At 29.1% G+C, this 21,323-nt stretch overlaps 1 protein-coding gene across 3 annotated transcripts in view; it reads left to right on the top strand.

Moving 5' to 3' along the window:
* The first annotated feature begins 2,906 nt into the window (after nucleotides 1–2,906).
* LOC725024 (autophagy-related protein 16-1) overlaps nucleotides 2,907–21,323 on the top strand; it is a 572,103-nt gene continuing 553,686 nt past the window's right edge. For 2 of the 3 annotated variants that reach the window (XM_026442880.1, XM_026442878.1), the window contains exons 1-8: nucleotides 2,907–3,378; nucleotides 3,561–3,819; nucleotides 3,904–4,066; nucleotides 4,201–4,289; nucleotides 6,121–6,174; nucleotides 6,717–6,855; nucleotides 9,059–9,164; nucleotides 10,575–10,717. In XM_026442880.1, the coding sequence (XP_026298665.1) occupies nucleotides 3,249–3,378; nucleotides 3,561–3,819; nucleotides 3,904–4,066; nucleotides 4,201–4,289; nucleotides 6,121–6,174; nucleotides 6,717–6,855; nucleotides 9,059–9,164; nucleotides 10,575–10,717 (1,083 nt within the window). In that variant the 5' untranslated portion in view covers nucleotides 2,907–3,248. The remainder of the gene's footprint in view (nucleotides 3,379–3,560; nucleotides 3,820–3,903; nucleotides 4,067–4,200; nucleotides 4,290–6,120; nucleotides 6,175–6,716; nucleotides 6,856–9,058; nucleotides 9,165–10,574; nucleotides 10,718–21,323) is intronic. The other variant, XM_026442879.1, reaches the window with a different exon arrangement.

The raw sequence follows: 21,323 nt of genomic DNA, 5'->3' as shown, positions 1-21,323 counted from the left end.
ATATTTATCTTTTGGAAGGAAATATTACGTTTACAATATTTGTTAGGAGATGATTATCATTTGTTTTGTCTGGAAAAAAATTCTGTCGCATAGTAGAGTATGGATAATTGAAAAATAATGATATTTTTGTTAAAATTTTTACTTTATCGTCTTGTTAATCGTTCGTGATTTTATTTATTTCCTAAATTAATGTAAAATAGGAGAGGAGTAAAAGATATTTATATTTTCCTGTGATTTTATTGAAACTTTTCGATAGGTAGATTTTGCAAATCTTTAAAAAATTTTTGAGAAGAAATTGTTGAAGGAAATTTGAAGATCAGTGCCATCTGTTGGATATCGTGATGTCGTAGTTATAAGTTATATAGACAAGGAAAACGAATAATAGAAAGGAGATAGAGATACTGTAAGAATTGATCGATAGTGCCATCTCTCGAGAATCCGCAACATCTCTTTGAATAAAGTTTAAATTAGCAGTTGAAGGTAACTTCTTTTTAGATGGCGCTGCGGTTCGATTCTTACTCTACTTTATCATACTTTTAAGAAGATGTTCTTGGCAATCGAGAGATGGCACTGCAGATCAATTTTGATTCTATTAATTTTTTGTAGGTACAATTTTATTTTTATTTTGCAAATTTAACATAAATTTTTCTTAGAACTTCTTTTGCTATTTGGTTTGTAAAAAGATCAATGATTAATAGATATTGGATATCATAATTTCAACTTAAATATTATAATTTCGATATCGGTGAAAAAGTTAAATAATTAAGAGGATATTGATATAGCTTCGGATTGGATCATTGCCATTTCTTAAGGATCAATCACGTTTTTTTAAGAACATGTTTTAAAGTGGACTTTGTTCAGTTATCATCGTATATTGAGTATTAGAAGTATTCTTTTAAAATTAATCAAAAGATGGCGTTAAACTTCAATTCTTAGGTTATATTATGCTTTTAAGATAATATTCTTAGTGTTTCAGAGATGGCGTTAGTGATCGTTTCGAACTGGTATTCTTATTTTGTTTTTCTTATATGTACGTGGGATCTTATGTTATTTATTTGTGATGCTAATTTTCGTTTGTATTTATTTTTTCTTCGTTGTTCTTTCATCATTTGTTTATATTTATGACATGTAATTAGGGATATTAAAATTTTAAAATGAAAGATAAGGATTTATAATTTTCAATATTTTATTAATAGTTTTTTTATTTGTATGAAAGCTTTTTTTTTTATTGAGATATAAATTTTCAATAAAATTATTTAATACACTTATTAGTTTTAGAAGTATTATATATTTTTATTATCTTAAATATGACATTCCTTCAAAAATTTCTTCTATATCTTCTTTTAGTCCAAAAACTGCTAACGCATTGATTGCTTGGTTGCGATTCCAAAAGTTACGAACCGCGTATGTTTGAATTGCTATAAATTTTAATTCATCTTCGAGGTATTTCAAATGTTTATGATCATATCCTTTTAGTACTACTATTCTTTGTCTGTTTCCACATAATTGATTAAATAAATTATATTTAATTTATATTACTTTTTGTTGTTTAATTTTTTTAATTTTTTATTTTCTAAATGTATACAGAATTAAACAAAAAGTGCTATATAATTAAATTAAAAATAATTAAAATTAATTAATATGTGCCGTACCCAGTTTTCATCCAAGAATCAATATATTGGCTTTTCACTTGATCAGAGTCCAATATATTATAAAGAAACATCAAACTTTTCGCGATCTAAAATTAAATAGTTAAGAATATAATGATATATTAAATATAATTTAAATATGATTCATCAAAATATATTATAAAATTATTATAATTATTTCTAAAGAGAGTGTTTTAGATATTCTTCAAAATACATGAAATATTGATATTAAATAAAGAATATATATTACTTATTAAGAATATATATTACATTTGCCGCGGCTACTCCTCGATTCATATGCAAGTCAGTATTAAATATAGCATAAAATACATATTGCTTTAGGAACGGTTGACGTCGAATACTGACATGAGTGTTTTTCTGTTTTTTATTTATTTGATTTCTAAAATTGAGTAATATAAAATTCAATTATATATATATACATTTTTTTTTGCTTTGTTTTTCAATTATTTTCTGTGCTTAAAAATGAATCAATTTGTTTTTGTTATAAAAATGTAATTCAAGAAAAAATTTAAACCTATTAGTTATTTTCAATGGATTAACTAAATTTTTATTCATTTTCTTTTTGTAACATCTTCGTTTCTTTTTCTTTTCGTATTTCATTATAAAAGAATTTCTTGAACGTGGAAAATATAAACGAAAAAATATTTACTTCTTTATTTCATTTTTAATTATTGTCATCACCTATTAAAATATATGCATTGTATATGTGCAAATAAATAATCGTTAAAGTGAAAAATGCACGAAAATAGAGAGTTATTTAAAATTTAAAAATAAGTTTTATATCGTGCTTAAAACAGATAACATTATTTCAAATATATGTTATTTATAACTAATGTAAAAAATATAATTTAAATAGAGTCTTATAATTTTTTTAAAATAAATATTTAGTAAAATTTAATTTTTTAGTAAAATAATCGTTTTTTAGAAATTAAATTCCTTATATTTTTAATAAAAACTCGTAGAATACATACATATATAAAATTTGGATAAATATTTCGTAGTTATCGGTTGATCAAAATAGTACAGAAAACTGTTTCATCATCTGCTGCACAGTAATTTATTTCTTTCACATATGAATACATTTCATTTTAACTTATGAATAAAAAATTCAATTTTGTATTAATTTATCTATGATATTTATCTATGAGGTAATTAATCATCAAAGAGAGGTTATTTGAAAGAATTTTATCATCTGTTATCGACTTAACTGAACTTGTATTTATATATTGAACTCTCGCAAACAGAATAAGTCGACATTTTGAATAACCGGCAATTTCAGGGTAGCAGTGTAGTGTTTGGTATACTTAGGTTAGAATAGCTATTTTCATAATTAAAAATATTCGTGGTAAATCTGAATGTCATGTGATTAGTACGATATTTTTCGATATTAATAGTGATTAATATTCGAATGAAAGTTCATTGATCTAAAATATATTTTTTGTGGTGATACAGTATATGTCGAAGGTTGTCAAAATATCTATCAACTGTTCTTCTGTCAAATGATTTTTATACGACTTTGATAAAAAAAGATAAATAATTTAAATTGCAACAATATTAACGATATTTCATGTATTGAAAATGGCCGCGAGTGAACCAAGTGTATCATTACTTTCTAGAGAAGATAATAAGTGGAGAAAAGATTTAATTTTTCAATTACAAGAAAGGAACAAGAGACAAACATATTGTTTTGCAGATCTTATTAGTTTACGTAAGATTTCTTTTATTATTATTATCAATATAATTAGTTCTGTTAATTTAAGTGATATAACAGTAAGTTATTGTTATTATTTATATTTTAATTTATGTCCTAATATGTTTATAATACAAGTTGGAATATAAATAAGTTATTTTATGAAGAAGAATATATCTAAAACTATTTTGTATTCATAGATAATAGATTGTTTGAAAGTGCAAATACATTACGTGGAGAAAATATTCAGCTAACTATAGCAAATGAAACTCTCCGTCGTGAAGCAGCAAGTGGGACTCCTGGTTTAAGTGTAAATGCTGATCTTGAAGCTCGTCTTCTAAAGCAAGCAGAAGAATTAGCAACATTACATAAAAGAAAAGGAGAACATACACAACAAATAGTAGATCTCAATAATAAATTACAAGAAATGATGAAAGAACTTCAAGTTAAAGAAACAAGGTATGTATTTATTACACTATTATTTATAGAATTGAATATTTTTTTTAATTTATTAGAAATAAATTATATTTAATAAATTTACAGTCTTGCAGAAAGTATAGAGCTTAATACAAATTTACGTTTAGAAATATCTAAATGTCTTAACAAAGAGAAGGAATTGGAAAGCATTAATCAAATGTTAAAAGATGAGCATCAAGCTTTGCAACTTGCTTTTGCATCTTTAGAAGAAAAGCTTAGAAAAACACAGGTATTTATTATAATTATATATATATTACTATAATATTACTATATCTTTCAATAATGTAATAAATTATGCATTTTATATTTATTATAGTATATATTTAAATTTATAAATATTAATACTTTTCTAATATTTAATAGGAAGAAAATCGTCAATTAATAGAACGTTTGATTAAATACAAAACTCGAGATGCAGAAAAAGTGAATGAAGAAAATGACAACTTTTTGAAGTGAGTACAATAATTATTTTTATTTTATTAGCTTTTTGTTAATATTATTAATTATTCTTTTTTCATTTATTAATTTCTTATTAAGTTATTAAAAAAATATCTCATACAAATACATTTGTATGTATTTTCTTATTTATTTTATAGTATTAAATAGAGAAATGGTTTTTATTTAAATGTAATATAATTGTAACATATATTGTTGTAAATAGCTTTTCTCAGTTATGTTTTTCTTCTTGAAAAATGAATTTCTTTTCTTTATGCTTTCATGCAAAAGTAGTATCTTACCTACTAAGTTTCTATTTTGTTCTTTATCTTTTGTTGCTATGTATTCTTTGTAAATTAGGTTTTTTTTCTGTCTTAATGCTTTATCTTATTTTATAATTTTTGTTGATATTATAATTTATTTTCACATGCTTGATTAATTTTTAAAATTTTTATGTATTTAAGTAATTTTCATTTCATTTCGTTTGGATTTTAATATTATATAGATACAGATTATATTATAAAAAAATTAAATTAGTTGAAATATGTTTGTTATATTTGTTTTGTTTGTTATATTTTCACTTTTCACAAAACAAAATTCTTGTCATATAGAAAGGTATAAATTAATTGAATTTGCATCAAAAATCATTTTCATTATATTTATTTTACCACATCTTAAGATTTATTTTCATATTTTTTTAGTAATAGTTATAATATATATCTATATCGATCGCAGATCACTAGTTATGCTTCTATACCGTCTGTCGGCAAAAACTCTCACAATTATCATAAATTATATAAAATAATAATTTCAATGCTTTTGTAGCAATTAATTGCAATTACAATTGCAATTTGATATTAATTTTTGCATAATTTTTGGATTTTTACAATTAATATATTAATGAAAATATGAAAACAATTTTTTCATATTTTATTTTTATTTATATGTATGAATAAATTTGTTTTTATTATAGTTAATATAATTAATATAATAACAATAATAAATTTAAGTTATAATATAATAATATTGATTGATAGTAGTAATTTATATTAAATTTACACATATAATACATTGTGATTTACTAAATAATAATAATAATAATAATAATTTAAATAGATTTTTTTTTTTTTTTTTTAATATGCTTGATAGCTTATATTTTACAAATGCTACATGCACGAAATTTTAGATATTAATTTTATTTCGCATGGTGATTTGTATACTAATTTAAAAATATTTTGTTATTGAATAATATATAACAATTTGATAATTCATATTCCATTATCATGCACATATCTCTTTAATATATTATTATTTTTTATTATTTTTCAAGAGTGCATATACATTTACTTTTACTAAAAATTTTATTTTTTTACATCCTATAATGTTATTTATTAGATGTAAGAGAATTTTTTTTAATGAAATTAAAATTATACAAAATTATAAATACAATATTTATAATTCGCGATTATTAAATTTTTTTATTTTAAGAACAAAAATCTTATTAAATTATATTTATGCAGTTGAAAAAATTATTTATTATAAAATTAATTGTTTAATATTTAAAATATATATAATACACCGAAATGTAAATTATTTTATACTTTATTGATGTAATTCTTTCCAATATAGTGTTCTGTGTTTTTTCATTTATCATAATAAATGATAATTCAAGATTTTTCAAAATTACGGGAAGTTATTAAAAATAATATTTAAGTTAAGTATAAAGATTTACAAATCATTTTCATTTATTGAAATTATATGCAAAATATTGAGCTTTTCGCAGAACAAGATGTCATCATCGTAGCACTTTACATTAGCACTTCACAATGCTTGACATTTTATTTTCAGTGAGAGTTTTTCCAGTCCGACAGCCTTTTTGATGCATACCATATCAAAATTTGGGTAAGTTTGTGCAAGTGATGTGACAGAAATTATGCTTACTGCTCAACTACAGCTTTGGGTCATTTGTTAAAGGAAGCTGATCGTACCATATGATCATATCCTTCATTTTGTTTGTGCTTTTGTGTCCATGAGTATTAAAAATAATGTATTATCATATAACGAATTAATATAAGAAAATAGAGTAAATGAGTGAATTTAAAAATAATAAAAAAAAAAAAGAAATTAAATGATAATTGCTTAAAAATGTTTACTTTACGGAACAAAAAAAAAAGTAAACGTAATGATTATAAATATAATTGAACTAATGTGAACAGATAAGATATAATAAATGTTTAGAGAATAATAACTAATACAAAAGAATAACATCATCGAAACACTGATATTACTAATTGTTTTGTTTTGTGCATGAAACATAACAATGTGATGATCAAAGAGAAAGGGCATTCCGATATTTTTGGGTATTTATATACAGCATATTGTTCATCTCTGATGGTTATTTGATTTTTATCAAATTGTGGATATGTTTATGTGATATTTTTCAGAAAAAGGCAAGCAAAGGTTCAAAAAGAATTAGAAGATGCTGCACGTGACACACGACCAGTTAGCCCTGATAGATCGAGTTTAAAAGAAGGAATCGCTGGTCTTCCTACTGCGGTACCGACGAAAGTATCCGTCACGTTTGTACGTTGACAAAACTTTAATTTATAAAATAATTTATATTACGCTATATATTACTGTGGAAATTTTAGTACAAAATGTTTATTAATTCGTTGTAACACGAAAATGCATGTTTTGTATGACGAAATAAGAAATTGTTGAATGCAATCTCGACGCTTGATATTTGGAAATTTGTATCACGAACAATTACACGAACATTTTATTTCTCACTTCAGCATTTAATATTATTAATTTCATCCAATGATTTGAAATATCCGATTTTTAACGATCTTCGAATATCGAATAGAAATTAGATCTATGTGATATGTCAAAAATTATTTTACAATACATATTAGTTATAAATTGAATATTTACAAAATTACTTTTAAAAGATATATAACGACACACATATATATTTTATTAAAAAAAAATTTATTTGTATTACAGATGTGTTAAATTTATTTTTCTGGAAGATTTAAAATTCACTTAAGAAGATTATTTTTTTTATTTTAACAATAGCTAAATTAATATTATAAATTTTATTAATGGAATATTGACACATGGACATGTCAATATGCATATGCAACATTCGTTTTCGTTTAATGTAATATATTCACATATCTTATCAATTTCTCCACATATTATGTATCTAGAGATTAACTAAGAAGAATAAATATACTATTTTTAATACTTTTTATAAGTACAGACATAAATATTTTCAAGATGAAGTGTCAAATTAACTGTAAAAGAGTTTATTTTTCAAGTGTAGGAATGATATAGTATGTATTTGTATAAATTTTTTACACAAATAAGTGTAAGTTTTCTCTATATATAGTGTAATTTTGTAGAAAGAATATATAATTCGTTAAACTAACTAAAGGTATCAGGTAACATCGTTTGGTTTAAGTTAGTTCGTTGTGTTTATAACAATAAATTGTTTAATGGGAATATATATATATATATATATATATATATACATAATATATATAATCGTTGAATACTATATTATTACTATTTATAGTTCTTGTATTTCTCACTTATGCATGTTATGTTACTAGAATATTAATGTTATTGTACTATTATTTACTATAGTAGCGATATTTTACGATCACGTAAAGTCTATTATTCTTTATTATATTCTAATTGAGTATATACATATGTAAGAAAAACGTATTATTTATAGTATATCAAGTTAAATATAGTAATACAATATCACGTTATTTAAGTTAAGTATATTTCTTCTGTGTTTACTAATATGTCAAATAGATTAGATAATATATTAAATATTATTGGAAAATATTATTTAAATATTATTATATTGTTTAAAACGGGATAATTATATCGATATTAAAGATATTTTGTATAGATAATACCATGTACCTATATGCTCTAATTTAATACCATTTATATTTTACGATTTTAAATGAGGCCTTTTAGTGTATAACGCAAGTGATAGTATATTAATATAAATTTATAATATAATAAAAATCATATGAATTTTTAAACCATTTCGCATTTAGTTTTAGCTTAGTATAATTTATCTATTGCACATAGCATCGAAATTTAATGTGTCCTGTATTTAGCAATATATTTACAGCATTAAACCATTTTACGTCGAATATATTATCATGATCATGCACAACATAGAATGCGCGTTTTATGCATGAAAATTGCAAAGTATATATAAATTCATTTCAATATTCAAAATATTACATAATATCAGTATGATCATTTTTCATATTACAGCATCTTTTTACTCATATATTTACAATATATTTTATTTATTTCATATATTTTGTATTAATTTTTTATATAATATTTATTAAGCTCAATTTTTGAAGCTTTTAATAAGAATAGCATATAGTACAGATATTAATTTTTTTTTAATGAAAATCAACGTTATATCATAAGATTAATTCTTTTAATTTTGCAATGTTTTTTCAGCATTTTCGAATTATATTTTATATTAGTTTATCGTTTATTTTTCTACGTCACAAAATTTAATATGTAAATTTAAAAAACTTCTTTTTTTTTTTATTTAAAAATTTTTAATACAGAAAAACTTCTAGAGATTTCCATCAAACTATTTTATATATTCGATCACTTCGTCATAATTCGAACGAACAATATAATTTTACTTCGATACTCTTGTTATATTAATTACTGCCTCATGCATGCCCATAAACTTTTCAAAATTTATACGTCAAGTGTTTAATAACCCTTGCAGACTGCACACGACGGAGAAGTTTACGCCGTAAAATGGTCTCCCGTCGAGAGGATGCTTGCCACCGGTGGTGCTGACAGGAAGGTGAAGCTTTGGAATATCTCAAAAGGTGATTAAAAACGAAACAAAATCGTATTATTATCGGAAACGTTTTCGCCTACGATTTAAAAATATTCGGTCTCGTGTGATATCTCGAGTGATTAATCAAAATGAACGATTCCTCGAACGGTCTCCGGTACGGAAATATTACGCGCGCCAAGCATCGAGATATCCCCATGTGTATAATCTATTTACCGGTCTCTTGCCATTATTCAAATTTGTAACGAGCTCCAATAGATCGCGTAAATTATTACACCACTCTCGCTTCAGTCACACACGGGTCTCGCAGGGGTTTATTCGTTCAATGTTATAAGAGAGTTCAAGGATTAAGCGTGTAACGTTAAATATTTTATCGCGTGAAATTTAAATAATCGATCGTATATAACGCCTATTGTGCAATGCTTAGAGTTAATCCAATATCAAATACAAAATTTTCTTAATTGAACGGGACTACGCAGGCCAATCAAGCGATACACAGTTACTTTAAAATTTCATTAAAACTTGCTATAATGGAGCAATTAAAACTTTGTTACCATCTTTTGTTCATGAATACGTGCTTCGAAAGACTTCCTTTTCGTGAAGATCGTGAAAAGGGAACTGGAGGGATATATCGAACGGTAGTCCGCTATATTGCGATAAGCAATTTCATTAGGGGAAATTCATTTGAAATTCATATTGAAATTCATTTTAGAGAGAATTTTATCAAATTTTATTGTACAGGTTTATCGATGCTTTTCTTTTTATCTTCCATGAAACAGAAGATGTATTAAGATCACTCGACGCCCCTAGAATAGGAGGAAGAATAGGGAGATGAGAATAGGGATAGAAAAATGATGCGCGTCAGATAAAATATATCGCGATGTGCTTCTTGAAGACCTCTTTTCTTTCCCGTGAATGAAGTATGTTAACGAATCAACAGGTTTCTTGCAACGTATACAACCGACTAACACCGAGAAGTTTATTAAAGTTCTGTCTGCTACGTTTTCCTTGCTATAGTCGATGACCCACACATGCTTTATAATGCTTGAATGTAATCTCCGCGCTATGTTGCAAATTGGATGAAACATCTATCTTTATTATTCAGATTATATCCGCTTAACTCGTCTCATTCGTGGATTTTCTCTGCTCTTCTATCTCACTTTTAAACTTTTATTTCATTTTTAATTGTTTTAATTTTAATTGCTTCGTAGTCTTTTTTTTTTTTTAAACCATTATCATATTTTTTGCATCGTAATCTAAATTAAATTAATACAAATGTACATGTAATTTAGTTGATTTTAAAATGTAGTTTAAAGAAATTGATTGCAAAATGGAGATCATTCTAAGAATAATAAGAAAAGGAATTTAAATGATAAGAAATTAATGCGAATAATAAATCGATTGTTTTTTTACTAACAAATTTAAATTTTTTATGTTTCAGGCGCTTCAGAGAGCAAAGGTATTCTCGTTGGTAGCAATGCTGGAGTGATGTGCGTCGATTTCGATTCTACGGGAACATTGATACTTGGAGCGTCGAATGACTACGCCAGCCGAGTATGGACTGTCAGTGACTTCCGATTAAAGGTAAGTGGGAAAACTTACTTTGCGCGTAGTTGATCTTGTAAAAAAATAGATTGCCGTATAAAACTAATGGAATATAATAACGGAGGATTTTTTTCATCCATCGAATTAGAATTATAAAATTATATATCGACAATGATTAAATTATTAAAAGAATCCAAACGAGAAAAAAATATATATTTTATTTCTACTTTCATTAACTCGTTAATTCTTCTTTTATGAATATTTTATTATATGTATTAGAATTTTTCGTTATTAAAAAATAGTTAAAGTATGATATGTTATTAGTTAAAAAAATTTATTTACTTTATTTGAAGTTAATTTATTTAATATCCTATCAATTTCATTAAAGAAATAGAAAAATATTCTAATTCGATGGATGTGATCATAAATCATTATATTAATATCAATTCTTTCAAATTCAAATATTAATTAATTTCAATAGCATATTCCATAGATACAGTACGATGTTCCATTCCAAGAAGAAGCTTAAAATTATTACATTAACAATGGTATCGTTATCAGGTTATATCGTGTATCATCGTATCACGCTGAAAATCGAGAAGAGGCAAAAAAAAAAAAAGGTGATATATTAGAAAGGAGCAAGAAAGCGTAATAATGAGAATCACTCTCGTGAAAATATGATTAGCTTCGTGTCCTAAAAAGTGCATAAAGAGACTGTCTAAGAGATTGTCCATTAAGTTACAGGGTTATTCCAAAATGAGATGGTCTGGCTAGTGAATCTGCAGAAATGAAGCACTAGAATATGAAATTTATCACTCTTCCCCCAAATGACCTATTACGCTATTATAATCCGCGTAAATCTGTTGGCGGGGAATCATAAAGTTGATGACGATTCGCAAAAACCATTTGGACAAAATAGTTCCATGAAATCATTCGAATGAACCTTCGTTCAATTGTCATTCTTGTCGCGTCTTTGAAATACCTTCTTGGCGAATACCTTCCATAATCTTTCAGAGGAGAGAATAATATTGTCCCCCCTCGTCCATGATGTCGATATTTCCCCCCCCCCCCCCCCCTCATCTAAAGTTTGTCCTAGTTTTGTTCGACGTCAATTCTTTTATATTGGGAAGGAACTGTAAGTTTCGCGGTTATCTTCTTCTTCTTCGTGATACCGTCTTCTTTTCTGCTCTTTGAGACACCTCCTCTCTCGTGAGATCTCGTCGAAAGGGGAAGAAAAGTCATCAGTAGAATGATCTTTTTTTTCTTCACACGTACGCGGTATACGTTTCTTCTATTCGGATGAAAGATTGCGTGGTATGTGGTTTTTATTTGAATATCAATCGCGCTCAATCTCGAGCACTGATTGTATCGTACCAGTTATTTATTTTATTATTTTGGTCATATCGTCAATATTTATACGTATTGTGGTATAGAATAGCTTCTGATAAGTGTTTGAAGTTTATAAGGTGGTTTTAACTGGGAGAGAAAAAAAATTATTGTTAGTATTGTCTTTTTTGCATTCTTACATTCCATGATGTATAAATGTAATAATCTTGAATCTTTAAATTTCATTTAATTTGTTAATTAGGATTTTCTTAATACAATACAGTCTGGAAAAGTAATATACGAAAATTCAAACTCGACAATTAGTATATCCTTCCAATTAAAATCCAAGTTTTAAAATGATAAAAAGTTAATCAAAATTGATAGGAATCGTTCGAATTGAAATTAGAACGGAATTGAAATAATAATTGTAGTAGAACGGTGGATAGAATTTAGTCAACACAAAATTCGCAATCACACGTAGCGTAGTTACTCATCGCCAATATGTACGCGTGTAACAAACCACACGAGTGTATCCTAGGAAAGTTAGATTGGGCGATAACGTGACTTTACAATTCCATGACATACTTGATACCACGTTTCTAAGTTGCATTGTAAGGTTTCAGGTTGCTTGCTATGCGGTAATATCGCCGTTTATAGCATGGCCGTTGCCAATGGAATACAATGTGTAATATATCCGTATGAAGGACGGTCGGTGTATTGTTCGCGTATCGTTGGACATGTTAAATGTGATTATTCGTCGCCCTCGGATCGTGACTGTTATATACGGGTATTTCATCCTCTCGGAGGTCTTTCTCTCGTTTCTCTTCCCTTCGAGAAGCTTCTATTTCTTCCTCTTTCTTTTCTTCTTCTTCTTCTTCTTCTCCTTTTTTTCACGGAACATTTTTTTTCTCCCCGTCTTGTTCTCGAAACAAGTCGCGTTGAGAATCCACTCAGAGGCGGCAGTCTCATTCTAAAGATTGGCGGCCAATGGTGCGTAAACTTACGAGAAAACACGCGAACTCTTGAAGGATTCGAGGCGTAGCCGGCCGGCCACTCTCTCGGTTATTCACGATGAAAGGTGCGAGAAACTTGGCCGCACCCGATGTTTATTCGCCTTTTGCTCTGCTCCCCTCTCGTCTCGCCAATCTACAATGTTTCTCGCGCGCAGTTATATCCCCCCTTGCTCTTGATTAATTTCTTTACGCGGCGAGCCAGTTTCTTGTCCCCTCCGCTCGAGGAGGATGCGCTCCACTCGCGTCGAATATGTAAGCGGTTACCGGTCCCCGTAAATTATAGCTCCTTTTATTCGATACGTTCTTATTATGGGTGACGATCGAGGAAATACGTAACATTTCCCTTCTTCTCTTCCCTTCGATTATTCAAAGTCCGTGGAAAAGCTGGCGCAATTACTGGAATTTCAATATTTTCACTGGGAACGAATCGTTCGCCCGATAGAACGCGGAATCGTTCGCGGATAGATTTTATTCGAGCGGGTATAATAGATGCGATGGAATTCATGAATAAAGTTTTTCCCTTAATCATAGAAGTACCTTTGCTTCTCTGCTTTTTTTTTCACTCCACTTTTTTTCTTTTCTTTTTTTTTTAACAAAGGAGAGATGAAGGGAGAAAGAGAGAATAAAAGTGGAAAAAGAAGTTTCTTACAGAATGTGGTAGAATTGAAAGCCATGGGTTATCATCCATTTCCTTCTTCCCTCTTCTGTTCCACGATTCTTCATGGCGGTTTCGACGGGTTCTCTCTCCTTCTCGTTTTTTTTCGCCCGTTTTTTTTGACCTCGCTTCTTAAATTTTATATTTCTCGCTAGGACCCTTGTTTGTCACCCTTCCTGGCAGGGAAACGATGCGTTAAACGAATATCGATGGTATTGGAGGGTACCTGGCCAGAGCGATAATGGACTCAATTTCGCGGCAGTAGGGCGCCAGTCGTTTGGATTTCTCACGTCCCGGCACAATATCGATTCCCTTGGTGAAACCCTCAGTGATTTCCTCCTCGTTCACCATTGTGAAATTGCACGTACCTTTTTACATTCTTCTTCGATAGTCGGTGTGCAAGCTTTCGCGTTTTTTTCTTTTTTTTCTTTCTTTCGTTCATGGTTATCCTATTTGTTCTCGATTGTGTAAATAAGAATAACAGGAATATCTTTTAATCGTTAAAGTAGATATTTGTATTTGAATCGTGCTTGAAGGAATATTTTCTCGTGTATCTCTCTGAGGATCAAATGAACAAAAGTGTTAAAATCGTATTAATTTCTTTCGTAAGTTCATAAATAGCGACAAAAAATGTAAATATGAAAATTGTTTAGGTTATATCTTATAGAATGTTTCAAAAATAGATAGTTATATTTTAATGTCGCATTCTAAATTTCTCTAAAATTAGGATTCCGTTTGAGAATAAAAGATTCGAGATTATTTTTCGTAAATAGAGACATTATTGCGTTAAGAAAAATTATCCAAATTATGAGAAATAATTCTTGAAAGCAACTCGCGACTCTTTTACTTTCAAAACTCGTGGATAATTCTAAGAATGGAGAAGAAAAGTTAGATTTTAGATTCGAAAGCTCTTCTTTCTTAAAATATAAGTACTTTTTTTATTTGTGATAAAGTATCTTAAAATTTATTTAAAGGAATTTTAGCATATAAGTTCGCGCCATTGCATTTTCTTTATTTGAATAGACGATTTTTTCCTGAAGGCACATAAAATGCAATGATATAATTACAATTCACGTGATATTTCTCGTAACAATGATTCTGCTCTCTCGAATCACTCTTAATTGTCCAAGGCGTGTTATTATAGATGGATTATATCCCGTTTTTGATCTTACATTGGTGCGTAAAATACGTGTTTAACGAGAATCGAAAAAATTACTCGTCACTTCCGTGATTAGTTGACGATATAATCGTTGATTACCACTTTCCATCTCGATATTCTTTTTGATTAGAATAATTGACCGGTCGATCGTTGAAAACCTCTGATTTTCTATATAAAATAATGTATTCTTATACAAGGTGAAGGGTTGTTATCCACATAAAATATCATTGCTATTTTTAGACACACGAGAAAGAAGTATTCATTTTAGAAAATTTCATAGTACGAGGAGAATTACAATGTGCCATTAACAAATTTTTTTTCCACAAATTCAAAGACATTATCCGCATTTTCTTCTAAATAACATATGCCATTATCTTTTTACTCTTCTGTCAATGTGAAGTGACTGGTATGTATTTAGAAAATTTCAACAAATTATAGGTGGAGGATCATTAGGTATCAAAAAAAAAAAAAAAAAAAAAAAGGGGTAATATACCGATCTTTATATTGGAAGACATGCTAAAAGTAACGTTCATCTCCGCCAATGCTGTGTTAGGAATCGAGGAACATGATGGACTGATCACAGTAATGCCCCAATGATTTGCCATTCGATATTTTTTGACGTGATGAGTTTATAATTACTTCGAATGTACGTAACGATACAAAGGATCATTATCTCATCTCGTTTTTGAGATTCAACGTTCTGACATTGTATCTTTGACTCTATCTAACTCCAGTTATTACACGAGGAACAAGACGGGTATGATGTAATATCAAATATAAATGAGAATGATCTCGAAATGACTTTGATAAATTTATATGATAAAATTTGATGAGACAGTGGGGATATATATCATTATATAGGAAGTGATATAAAATTCATATATATTTATATAAGAAAAAACTGATTCTCTTAACTTTACATCCATGCAGATTTATATTTGAGAACAAAAGCAGAAAAATTTATCATTCGATTGATAAAACATGATCGGGTTATTGATATTGAATAACGCGTATTTTTAAAGACTGTGAAGATTCCATTGTATAGATTTTATTTTTACATAGAAAATGATCATAGATAAGTAATTTGAAAAGAAGAGATAAAAATTGGAAAAATATCCTAGAAAAAAAAAATAATAGAAAAAGAATAAAAAAATGAATAAACCGGTTCGACTAAAGCTGAAACGTTAATTCAGGAAACAGAAACGAAGGTGCTCTCAGGCGTCATCCAGTAATTTCAGGGTAACACGATGGGTACTATAGTAGTCCCCTTCGTTCAAAGGCATTACTTTCAAACTCTACTCAGTAATTACCTCGCGAAATTACCGCATTTACATCCCTAATAGAAATAGGTGGATATAGATAGGAATGTCAGGTACGCTGCGGGAATATCACGAAGGGAAAAGGGAGGAAAAAAAAAGAAAGAAAGAAAGAAAGAAAGAAAGAAACAGGGAATTAATCTAAATACAGAGTTCGCTTGTGTCCTTGCGTGGAGACAAAATCGTCCCTCATTGTTTCTTCCCTCGCATTTTTATTTCCCTTGCTCATCGACGAGGAGGAGGGGGATGATCAATTCTATCGAATTAAATCTGGATCGCGCACGTAATACCTATTAAATCCCAATGGTGCACGCGGAGAATATGGGGAGACGTTATATCCTCTTTTTATCGATTTATTTCTAATTCCCCATCGAGAATGTCTAACAGAATTATCGTTTGATTTCTATTCGGCAATTTCTTCAATTTATGAGAATCTAAGTAAAATGCATTTCGATAGCGCATTTGCATATTTAAGACCCGATGTATTATATCATTTTTTTCCTTTGTTACTTTGCGTGCTATGTTATTTTTCCTTTTCATTTTTTTCCTCTTTTTTTTTTTTTTATTCTTTTTTCTTTGTTCCTTTATTTAGAGGATGACATCACATTTAGTTCACGCAAGACGAAACACGAGTATGTTTTGGATTATATTCATACGCAGCTCGTAAAATTTTAGAACATCGTAGAACGTGTTTTTAACGAGGAAGAGATTTAAATTTTACGTATTATATTTTTGTTCTAATTAACGTAAATTTTCGCCAAATTTTTTTAACATCTCGTTAAATATTTAGTTGTTTTTAATTTTCTTTCTTTCTTTCTTTTTTTTTGTCCCAATTAATACGTTTCAAGATTCTCCTCGTTTTATGCCTTTTAAAAATTTTGGTAATTCGATACGTCGATTTTTAATGTTTCAAAATAATAAATATATGTTTATTGCAAATATTTTCTTCTATTATTTCTCTTAGTTGCACTAGTTTCGTTTGGTCGCGCAGGAATTTTTCTATTAGAATTATTTTTCTTATAAGATTTCTTCGTATTATATTAAATAATTTCTACGTGGCTGAATTTTTTAGTGACAATAAATCATAGTATATTTCAACGTTATTATCGAAATAGTTTCATTTCTCGGATATTATCGGATATCTCGGATTGTACTATTGGAAAATTCACGATAAAAAGTACTTTTTTCTTTTATCTTTTTGCATAGGAAAAAAATCCATACATAAATCTTTAATTATTCAAATATTCAAATTTCAAGAACAAATTTTTATTCAAAATTTATAACAGATATCTATAATTATTTCTTTAATTTTTAATCAACGAAAATTTAAATTAACAGTGCACGCGATCATAAATTAAGGAAAAGTATTTAATAATTGCACTTAATGGTAAAGAAATTATAGGATATAACATCAGTTGATGATATGAATTATAGACGTTAAATGAATTCATATGATTCTCTCATAAATGTAAATTTATTTTACGATTATATCATATATTTAACAAAATTATAAAGTTGTGGCAAATCTCTTCAATTGAAAATTCCACAATTTGTTTTAATTTATTAAAATACATTTCATTTAAATTATCAAATCGGTATATACACTTCCTTATCAAAGAATCATAAGAAATCCATATTTGTTTCGAAAAATTCCAAAAATTAAACTACGAATAACTATCAATTTCATACTTTATAAAAAAAAAGTAGCATCAATAATTTTGTTAAAAATTGTACGCAATTAAATTTCTATTTCTCAAAATTTCATCAGAGAAAAGTATCCCAAGATTTCTTATCGAAAGTAAATATCCAATTCGAGTTGAAGAATCTTTGGAAGCGTCGGAATCGGAAACTTTTGCAGACTCCCTAACGGTGTAAATGTTCTGGCTTTCAGCCAGGGACACGCCTAACGAAATCACCACGTTTGTATCGAACAACACACGCGGGACAATGGACAACCTGTAGATATTTGGCTAGCTAACTACCATTTCGCTGGTAGGAAGTCAACCCTAGTAGGGATTTATAAGCCAGGGTGTTAAGTCTCTGTCTCTAAGAATCATTAGGCGGTGAGATACCGTATCGTTTTAAGAGCTGTTGCTCTTTCATCTGAGAAAAAAAAATATATATATATGTATACATCTTGTCCGTATAGATCTATTCACATGTGTGCGTGAAAAGGTAGAAACCCGCCAGTTCTTTTCACATTCGTTTTGCCTTTTTTCCTTCATCCTCTGTGTCCTCAGCGCGAAAACGTATAACCACGAAAGTAATTAGTATTTACGCCACTTTGGAAACCGGTGTCTTCCTTTCTCTCATCGTGGACTATATGTTTTAACGTTTTAATGCAGAGAACTTGAAGATTCACAAAAATAATAACACTTGTGTGCGTGTTCGCTTCGAAAAGGGGGGGGATACGGTCTTCTCACGCGCGTGATACAACGGAGGGCAGAGTATCCTGTGTATCAATTAGTCGTTAATTGGAAATTAATGCCCTTCTCCAGTCATGTCTTGAATAGCATTAATGGAGAACTGTGAACGCTTGCAATTTGCTCTTCGTGATTACTACTTACGTGTTTTGCGAGGTATGCACGGTTAGAATTTCAAGTGTCGCTGCGTGTTAACCGTGACGAGGTTCAATTCTGCGCTTTTCCCCCGTTTGAGATAATGAAATATTAAGCGAGGATGTGTTTCTTCAGAGTTACGTCGAATCGAGTCAAGCTCGAAGTAGATTAATCCCAATTGAAAAGCTGAGTAATGAAGTTTGACGTCGTTTAAAATTATTATGATTCGTGGAATTTTCGTTATTTTTATTTAATAATAATAATTTTTAGTATATTATCGATTTAATTAATTTCAAAGAAATTCCTTTTCCTTCTTTTTCTTCTTCTTCTTCAACAAACAAATCGTTGAATAATTTAACGACAGATCAACTTTAAGAACTTAAGATTAAAAATAAGCAAGGAGAATCAATAGTGGAATATTCTCTTTTTCTCAACCAGATAATGGAACGTTGGTTACGCTACTTCATAATTACCAATTACAAACCAAAATATAATTCGAGACGCGGTGACAGAAGCTTATGTTCCTTTATCTTCTATCGAGATCGTTTAATAATTTAATTAGATCTGGCTGGCACTTTGTTAAAGGATCGTTGAACGATATCGAACCTTTCTCGTCGTTTAATTCTATCCATTTCTGTCGGAGCGTGAGCATACAGAAAAGAATTGAAAGAACGGTTGACAGGATGGGGGAGATAGAAAGGAGGATAGAAAAGAAAAAAAAAAGGAGGAGAAGGAAGAAGAAAGGGGAGTTTCTTAGACACGCTCCAATTACGGTGTTCAGGGCTTTAGAAGAGATTATAGATATAGCACAATGACTACCTCTGATCTAAATCGGATTTAGCTTCAATTCAAGTCTCCATTCTTCGAACTGGTACTCGTGTGCTCTGACCACGTACGCGGGCGCTCGAGTTGCAAGTTAAAACGTCCCCTGAACCGTGTATGTAGGTCTTCGTTTCCAAGCTAAAAAGCGAAAGGGTGAAATCGGTTGGAAAGCGCACGCTTTTACACTTTTTGACTTTCAGCCACGTCGGCCTCCTCCTCCCTCTTTTTAGCTCCGCCACTATATGTATATTTATCGTATCTATTATTCTCGAACCGGCGTGTATGCGTGCGCTATTACGCATCGCGTGACAATGCGCACAAGTCCTCCTGTTGGCTCTTTTCTTGCGAAATTATCAGAAAGGAAAAGGAGAAAGAGAGAAAGAGAGAGAGAGAGAGAGACAGAGGGAATATAAGAGGTGAACGTTCTTTGACATTTCTCGTTACAACGCCATTGTTTCCCATGCAACGTGACCCTTTTGTTCCCTTCCTCGTGATTGCGGGCATCTTCTTGATTGGCGTGAGATTAATCGCGAAATAACACACCGTGCGAACATTTTTTCGCATAACGACATTACTTGAGATATCCCGCTGAGGAATTGCTCTTTCGTCCAGAATGAAATTCGAGGAAGGAATGCGCGGGCTTTTTCTTTCAAGGAAGTAATCTCTATAAAAAGTTTAGAAATCTTGGGATGTTTATTCATTGTTTGAATAATTGGGAAAATGAATAATTAACTTGTGTTGTGGTCGTATATCATTAATTTGATTAAAAACGAAATTGCAAATTCAGTCGAAATTTCGCGCTTCTTAGAAATATAAAGTACATACTAGTCAAAGATTTTTGAATAGAAACGTATTCATGTAACAAAATTTAATTTTGTATTGTTTCACTTTTCGTTTCGTTTCTTTTATAATATATATAATGGTTGATGAGTTAATGAGTAATATTTTCAAATATTATTTATATTATATCGAAAGTTATTTTTTTTTTTTGAATTTTTCGAAATCGAATTGGAATGATATTTAAAATTTTTAAATCAATTTTAAAGAATTGGTTTTCGGTATATCAATAACGATATTCAAGTTTCCAATTTTTGTTCGTTTGTACAATGAAAAAAAAAAAAAAAAATAGTAATTTTATAGAAACAAATAATTTAATTTATCTTTTTTCCAGAAATTCGATCTCTACGTATTTTTTTTTTTTTTTTTTTAATAAATATAAAATAAGATTTCGCGAAAACAAATTTTTCTCTAGAAATTCATTTGTTCGATCGCTATATCATTTTCTTTCAACGTACATTCATCGTCCGTAATATTTCTATAGAAAAATTATTCGTTTAATTTTTCAAAAATTTTCGGGAATATATCTATAAAAGTGGAAATATTCGTTCCAACGAATTTTCATCGATCAGAATATTATCACGCGTCGTTGTTATTTGAATCGCGAATCAAATGGCTCCATGGCTCTCTGATTTTTTTCACATAGGGAAAATTATGCATACCATGCATACGAACAGGGTAATTTCGGTCCTGTTCTCATCTCACGCCGCTTCCACTTCCCTTCTCCTCCTCTCCCCTTTCTACATCTTTCTTCAATTTCTGTGGACGATGTTCCACGGATGACACAAAGCCCAACGTTCCACGGCACGGTTTAAACGCAAATTGAGCGCGAAACTATTTTCGATATCGCATCCTGCTTCGAATCTAATGAACCAGCCACGCTCGTTCGCGGTATCCATCCTGACAGGGTTGCAAAACTCCTTGGAAGGAATTTAATTAATGGGACACGGTTTGTATGA

Source organism: Apis mellifera, linkage group LG9 (assembly GCF_003254395.2).
Source record: "Apis mellifera strain DH4 linkage group LG9, Amel_HAv3.1, whole genome shotgun sequence".
NCBI classification, from domain to species: domain Eukaryota; kingdom Metazoa; phylum Arthropoda; class Insecta; order Hymenoptera; family Apidae; genus Apis; species Apis mellifera.
The sequence above is the reverse complement of the archived record's forward strand: the minus strand, read 5'-3'. Positions and strand labels throughout refer to the sequence as shown.